Raw genomic sequence first — 8,045 nt, 5'->3', positions numbered from 1 at the left:
CAGTAAATTTGTGCTATTCATGATAGGAAAACACACTACCACACGTGATGAGGAAGCCAGCCAACACTTGAAAATAAACCTTACCATATCAAATTATGTATGGACATGAATATATTGGTACACTTTTATTTTGAAATTCTGCCCAAAAGCATCTTTCAATGATTGTCTACCGCACAAACTATTTCTCCCTCCTGGAGTGAGTTGGGAGTCACGACTCATGGAGTAAACAACACAATGTTGTTCTGAAATTGTGTTCAGTCACCATTTCAGGGCACTAATAAAACGACTTACAGTACGGCACCTGTTGCCAGCGTGTGCCACAGAGTAGAATATAAATTACTCACTGGCTAGTGCCCCTAAGAGCTGGCTGATAGATAAAAAAAAAAAGGGGGGGGGGGGGGTTAATAGATAAAAATGACTGCACACTGATTCTGACATCCTGAAATGGTTGCTGTTGCTAATGATCACTTTTGAATACACCAGGCTGAGTGAAATGTGTCTTCTGTGAATAATTAAAATGTATTTATGGTGAGAGACCTGCCTATAATATAAGTTTGAAAAAATAATAAAGCAAGTAGAATATTGATTTTCAGAAAAATAAGATTTGGTCATTCATTACCAAATTGATTTTTTTTTATTTCTTATTTTTTTTGGTTCTCTGTGTTCTGCTTAGATCACAGAAATGTATATATAGTGTATAGGGGATATTCGGTGATGCAGAGGTTAGCAAGTCCGCCCCACAGCTGAGGAATCCGAGTTCAGAACCACCTTGCTCCAGCCTTCCTGTGTTGAGTTTGCATGTTCTCTCCGGCTTCCTCTCACACTCCAAAAACATGAATGGCAGATATATTGGACATGCTAAATTGTCCTCAGGTCTGATTGTTTGCATGAATGGTTGTTTTTCTTTTTGTGCCCTGCAAGTGGCTACCTACTGCTTGAAGTCAGCTGGGAAAGGCACCTGCAAGCCTGCGACACCTGTGAGGATAAAGCGGCTGTAGAAAATGTGTGTGTGTGTATATATATATATATATATATATATATATATATATATATATATATATATATATATATATATATATATATATATATATATATATATACAGTAAATATATATATGAATGGGATAGGCACCAGCAAGCCAGCGACGGTACTGAGGATAAGCAGCTCTTGGCTAACACGAGCGACATGTAAGTTATGTATATTTGAACTTTGAAAACTGGATAATTTATATCTATATGTATTCTTATTTTTTGTATTGCTAATTTTTCAATTGTGAGGCATCTTCTCTTGTGGGATTTTGTCTCATCCCTTCCCTTATTACCAAAATGTGCTTTATTCTACCTTAGATGAACGGAATACTTAGGTTTTCAAGCACTGAATAATGATGAAAAAGGTGGTAAGAGTCAATTCATTTGAGTGGAGCGACCAAGAAGCAAAAGCCTTATTCAAGCTCAATGGTCTATGTCTTAACCACACGCACACAGGCACACACAATATATTCTCATTAGAGCAACTCACAGCATGCGCTGCATCCAAAAATAATCATGCAGTCTAAACAAAATGCACCTCAAGATCAGGATCTTTACAAAGTGCCTCAAGTGAAAATTTAATGGCGCAACTGTACCACTCTATATTGCTCCCTTATAGCATACAATATTGGTTTAAAAGTTGCACATTGCCAAAGACAATACTGAATCAAAATACATGTGCCCAGTCAAAAGTTATAGAGAATATCACACCCATTTTCAAGTACATCTAATTTTTCCCCAAGCTGACAAATATATATATATTTTTTAAATTGACATAAATATTGAATTTAAAATACATTTTCCAGTTAAAATCAATCTACAGAGAGCATCAATGACAAAAGAAAAAAAAACTGAGTGCAAAGGCACTTCAAGGAGTAAATGTAGTGAGAGTTTGCTCAGTACATTTGAGGAGGTTATTTTAATGGTTTAATGCTCACCATTTATATGTGCAGTCCATGTATATACAGGAATGTCACTCTGTTGCTTTTCTTCCATTTACAAAGACCCATCACTTCATATTTTCTTTGTCTCAAGAAAAATAAAATTCAGTTTCATATAACAAATGCACAAGGTCATATTTTTACACATCTTGCCATCGCTCAGGTCAATGAGGAATTTTTTTAAGGAAACGGATGGAATAATTTATAATTTTAGGAAGAAAAAATAGAATTGCATTATCATACTCTTTCTTATAGTCCTTTTATACATATTGGAAAGAAAATAGAATTGAATACATTTTTTAAAAATCTTTCCTGTCAATCATCTCAGCTTCCGCACAGACATAAGATAGCAATATAGTGGGCTATTAAACCAGTTACTGATTGACACTTCATAATCATTAAGAATTCTGCAAAGATCCTTGGGAGCCGGGAGGGGTGGGTTGTTGGGTGGATATTAGATCAATATCTTACAGCTGGCTCACAGCAGTCTGTTTCTCCAGAACTTCCAGATAGTCTGGTTCCATTTTTAGCTTACCATGAAGAAGAAATTGATGCTCACTGTTTTTGGAAGGGAGCTCCCCCCCAAAACATTTCCTGGGTGTTCCGTATACCACAGTTTTGTTGAACCTGTCCTGGTTGAAAACATGACACGGGGCTGTGGCAGCCTCGTAGGGGGGCACGATGCAAGGTCGTTTCGGTAAAGTGCAGAAATTGTAACTGAAAGGAGAGGTGCCAGCAGCTGTTGGAAGCTCTTTGTTTGGCCTCTCGCCAACATTTTGATATAACATCTCAGGAGGCGGCGTTTGGGATTTATCCTTAAAATCCACTTGGCTGATGGTATAAGCTCCTGGGCTCCGTGTGAGAATATTATCTTTCTTTGCATTCAGTGACCCAAAGCTTAGCTCCTTGAGGTTTCGGTAATATGCCACCTGCTCACCTTCCTTCTGTATGTAAATCGGGTTTTGGCACATAGAGCCCACTGGCGGGGGGATGTAATTATAGACATGACTTTCAGAATTCTTATCTTGGGTCGGTTCCGGATTGTAGGAACCATACTGCACCTGGAAGGAGTTAAGATCTATATTGTTTGAGCCCGTCGGGACATGTTCCACCCCTTTGCGTCGTTTTAGAACAAAAACGAAAAGGCCTGCTCCAAAACAGACGGACAGAATGAAAACTATTAGAAGCCCTAGAATTAGAACTGAAAGCGGGACTTCTGGATGCAACTCAGGGGTTTGGATTCGGAATTCAGTGGGGCTGACCGAGCTGAAAGAAGAAGAGAAAGAGGGTGCTGGTGACTCAGTGCTAGGACTCACTAATGTAGGGGCTTTGGTTGGGGGGGCATATTGGGGCGGGGGCTCCTCGCTTGGCTCAGGACAGATGGCCTCATTGCGCAGTGAGCGCAGCAGGCGACCAGCGTGCTTGGAGGGTGAGTCACAAGTGATTTCATTAACCACTACACTGGTACTGGACAGCTCCATCCAGTTTTTGAGCGCCACGATGTGACAGGTGCAGTCCCAGGGGTTCTCCTGTAGGTCGATTTGGATAAACGCTGATAACTGGTCAAGCAGACCCTTAACCGGAAGATAAGAGAAATGATTATTCCTTAAGTTGAGTCTTGTTAACATGGTTCCGCCGAAAACATTGTCAGGCAGTGATCTCAGCAGGTTATTGTTGAGGAAAAGCAGTTGAAGGTTATGCAAAGCATTGAATGTCTGCGGCAAAATGTCTTTGATGACATTATACTCCAAGTAGAGATACTGGAGCGATTGCAGGCCAGCAAAAAGTGATTGTGAAAGTGACTCAATGTAATTCCCATTCAGATACAGCCGCCTCAGATTTGTCAGATTCTCAAATGCGCCTTCTTGGATCACTGCTATCCTGTTATTTCCTAAATGAAGTAGCTCCAGAAGGCTGTACTCCGTTAGATCGGTTCTGTAGATCACTTGAAGATAGTTACCGGTCAGGTGCAGTTTCTTTGGGTAGGAAGGCTTGGGGTTCAATTCGCTTATGTTATGCAGCTTCCGCTCTTGGCAGTTGATGTTTAGTCCGCTGTCTGGGTTTTGTGACGTGCACACACACACGCTAGGACACAAAATAGGCACAGGGGAGCGTGTCTGGTAAACCATTATAGGCCCAAAGACGTGTTTGTCCTTCGTAATGCGAGGAGTGGGCCTGTAGCGCATTTTGGGGGGCCGTGAAGCTTTAGGGAAACGGGTGGGGGAGATCATGCCAGGGAAGTAGGTTGCAGGCAGCGCCCCTTGAAAGCGAGAGTCTGAGGAAGGGTGAGCATGCTCGCCAGCATTTCTGCGCGGGCACAGATCCTGCTTTATGAGCTGGGTGATGTCTTTCCCATGCAGCCTGAATGGCGTCTCACATACTATATCCCCCACAAAGACAGAAATAGTGTCCAGCCAGGATTTGAGAGGAATCAGATCGCAAGTACAATTCCATGGGTTTTCTTCCAGCTGGATCTCCATGATTCCACCAATGTGCTCCAATACGCCTGCAAAAGGCAACATTTTCAGCCTGTTTCCCCGTAAGTCCAAATGCGTAAGGAGAACAAAGCGGAAAATGTTTGGAGGCAATGACAACAGGAGGTTGTCATTGAGGATCAGCACTTTAAGCTTGTTCAACTTACTGAAGGCGCCGGGTTCAATGGTGCTGATATAATTATAATCTGCCTGTAAATACTCCATACTCTCAAGTCCCGCAAATGTGTCCTCCTTTATCCCCTCCAGGTTGTTGTTATTCAAGTGCAGCCTCTTCAAGAAGCGCAGCCCCTGAAAAGCATTGTTTCCAATTTCCTGTAATCCATTATTTCCCAGATGCAGAGAGGTGACATTGCCATAATTGACAAATTCATTTGCACTGATGTGAGACAGGAAGTTGCCATTTAGGAAAAAGTGGGAGATCTTATTCGGGGGTGCCTGGAATTGGCTGACAGTGGTAAATCCTTTATTCTCACAGTTAATATTCAAAATATTCTCTCTCTCTTCGCAGGCGCAGCGGATCTTGCAGATATCTTTGGAAGGTGAAGTTTTGCGGCTCTCCGTCTCAGATGGTGACAGGCTGGTGACGGTGAGGACGCTCAGAAAGAGGACACCGCTCAGCATTTTTACAGCCAATAGAGGTTGTTAATACATGGATCCAGCATTTACGTGTGCATTGTGAGCCTTGGGTTGAATAAAAAAAGTCAAGCAGAGAGTTGATATATTAGAAAAATGACTCGAATAAGATGTCATGCGCACATGCTAAAACAAGCATACAAAAATCAATGGCATCAGGTAATTTAGTACGAGGATGAGATCTTGGCACAAAAGATGTTGACTGACCTCCACTTTGGAAGCGATTCCCAAATTCCTCAGCACAAAAAAGGGACAATCCTGTTGGAGAAAACAAACAGGATCCTGTACGCAAGATGAATTTGGAACATTGTCAAAAGGAGAGAATCGTCGTAAGGAAATCCATTTACTACCTCCCTTTTTTTGTTCAGGGTGACCACATATTCAGCAGCTTCTCGGCGAACAGTTCAGCAGCAGCTGCAGCAAATATTCAGTGGGTGACACGGATAGCCATACGCTCTCCCTCTCTCTCTTTCTCCTCATAGCAAAACCAAAACAAGCACATCATTTTGGTCTCTAAAAGCCATCTATAACAGTCCCAGTAGAAAATGTGCATTTATTGAGACACACGACTACATGTCCGTTGTGTCTTGAAAAACAAATGAGGTAAAAAATCAAAACTCTTGGGAGGGAAAATATCAAAAAGCAGCACAGGAAAGAATGTGAGAGAGAGGTAGTGTCATGGGAGAGCCTATGCTCCTTGTCCTCCTGCTGCATTCCACACAATGAGAGCAGTGCTGAGCGTCTGCTGTTGCTGACTGTGTGTGTGTGTGTGTGTTTGTGTGTGTGTGTGTGTGTGCGTGTGTGTGCATGCATGAGGGAGAGCGAGAGACAAAGCACTTGAATGAGGCAAACCCATGGGTCATTCACGTTGGTGAGTCTGAAACATTCTATAGATTCTCTCTCGCTCTCTGTCTCCCCCCCTCTCTCTTTCTCTCTCTATCTTGCTCTGACACAAACACAGATATACACACAAAAGGACTACCATGCAGCTAATCTTGAAACTGATAAGACCCTAGCACATCCTTAACCAAATAAAAATATGACAGTGACAAGAAAATACCAGTGAACAAATTATTACTCATCAGAAAACATGAAAAACACATCACAGAGTCTTTCCAGACTCCAATATTCAATACGCACTGCAGAAAGTATGACAGGAGTTGGCATGCAGATGTTAAAACTGTCATTACGATAAGCACCTTCAAATGTATTCTCATTTTTTGTACTTGTCTGGGTTCTCTTGTGGAACACTGATATAGCAATATTTTCGCAATATTCAATGTAAGTGGAGTTTTTATATTCAAATAGAAAATAAAATATTTGGTGAACTGTACACATAATTAGGAAGCCACAGCTATGACACAAATGTTTGAAGAGAATGCCACAGCCAGCTAGTAATATATATATATATATATATATATATATATATATATATATATATATATATATATATATACACACACACACACACACACACACACACACACAGTATAACTCCTATATAACGAAATCATGTTTGCAGCCAGAAACTTTTCACAACAGGGAATTTTTCACAATAGCAAATTTATGTCTCGGACAGAAACATAAAATATGTGTTGTGCAATTACAATCGGACTGAAGTTTAAAAAAATCTATCCAACGTTGAAAAAAAAGAAATTGCCAACATTTGCAATAATTTTTCATTTTCATACTTACATCAATTTCTTGCATAATGTCTAACTTTGCTTCATCACTCTTTCATCTTTATTACTTTTATCCTGTGTTCAAGTGTTAAGCTTGGTTTAAGCTTGACACGTCCGTGACCTCCGCGTGCTTCCCCGCGTCAAATCGACATTATTTTGGCAACCATGTCCCACCGCACGTAGTGCACGTGGTTCACATTTTGCACAACGTGTACCTTCCGGAATTTCATTACGAATGGAAAACATGGCGGACGAACTATTGCTCATGGAAGCTCGCCGGCCAAAACACAGTTATGGAAGTGATAAGCTAATAACACAAAACATCTGTCGTGAATATCAAGATTCAATTCAGGAGTTGACATTTTGTTTTGTAGATCTTTCCAGTGAGCAACTTCTTCAAAGCTTTGTCTGTTTTATCTATTTTAATGGATTAAATAAGTCAACACAACATAAAATTTACTGTAACTGGCAGGCAACCATTTCGGGATGTCCAGAGAGAGCTGGGTTTGGCACATCCACGACACGATTAAGGAAAATGCATGGACAGAAATTTTCATAAATGTCACTGGAATAGCCTGCATTCGTGTAACTTTTTCTACACTATCAATATTTACACACATTCCCAGTCAAATGTTTGGAATCATGTTCAAACTCAAATGGTCTGAAACATTTTTTGTGGTCAAGAACATCAAGTAATTAAGTTATAAAATGCAAAGGTGGGAATTGAAAGTCATTATAGGTTGTAAAGCATCATCTTCATTTTCATTAAAAAGCTGACTGACAAAATAACACGACGTGCAACGCTGTCTTTTGGGCAAAACATACTACAACAAATCAAAACTACAAAACATTTGGTTATGATTAACATTTTTAGTTAAATTAATTACAAATAACAATAATATTTTTTTTACATTTAAATGTATTCGTAATCTCTATTATTTAAGCATTAATCCAAAGTCAGCAGTTAAGGAAAAAAAAATTGAAGGTGTTTCCAAACTATTGATTGGTACTTTGTTAATATCATTTGAGAAAAACATTGAAAATATCTCATGAGCCAAAACATGCATTGTCCTAATCATATTGCTTATAGATAAAATCTTATTTTCACTGCACTGCTTCCCCCTCCTGAGACACCGGATACTGGACCAGAAGCCGCGCGGAAGTCGCTTTCCATGGCCTCACCAAACTCCTCCCACACCCGAGTTTTGCCTTGGCGACCGCCGAAGCCGCAATCCGCTTGGCCAGCTGGTGATACCTGTCAGCTGC

At 40.4% G+C, this 8,045-nt stretch overlaps 1 protein-coding gene across 1 annotated transcript; it reads right to left on the bottom strand.

Annotated features, from left to right (window-relative positions):
* Nucleotides 1-1,579: 1,579 nt before the first annotated feature.
* On the bottom strand, nt 1,580-5,804 carry slitrk2 (SLIT and NTRK-like family, member 2). The gene is made up of 2 exons (XM_088432058.1): nt 5,305-5,804; nt 1,580-5,145 (listed from the first exon to the last, which is right to left on the bottom strand). The coding sequence occupies exon 2, from the start codon at nt 5,083-5,085 to the stop codon at nt 2,437-2,439; it is 2,649 nt and encodes an 882-aa protein (XP_088288184.1). The 5' UTR covers nt 5,086-5,145; nt 5,305-5,804; the 3' UTR covers nt 1,580-2,436.
* Between the last annotated feature and the right edge of the window lie 2,241 nt (nt 5,805-8,045).

Source organism: Hippichthys cyanospilos, chromosome 13 (genome assembly GCF_059441005.1).
Source record: "Hippichthys cyanospilos isolate Australia breed blue-spotted pipefish chromosome 13, RoL_Hcya_1.0, whole genome shotgun sequence".
Lineage (NCBI taxonomy): Eukaryota > Metazoa > Chordata > Actinopteri > Syngnathiformes > Syngnathidae > Hippichthys > Hippichthys cyanospilos.
Note: the sequence above shows the minus strand (reverse complement) of the source record. Positions and strands in the feature narration are given on the sequence as shown.

Excerpts from the sequence above, each read along its gene's own strand:
- slitrk2 (XM_088432058.1), bottom strand. The coding sequence starts at position 5,085 with ATGCTGAGCGGTGTCCTCTTTCTGAGCGTCCTCACCGTCACCAGCCTG.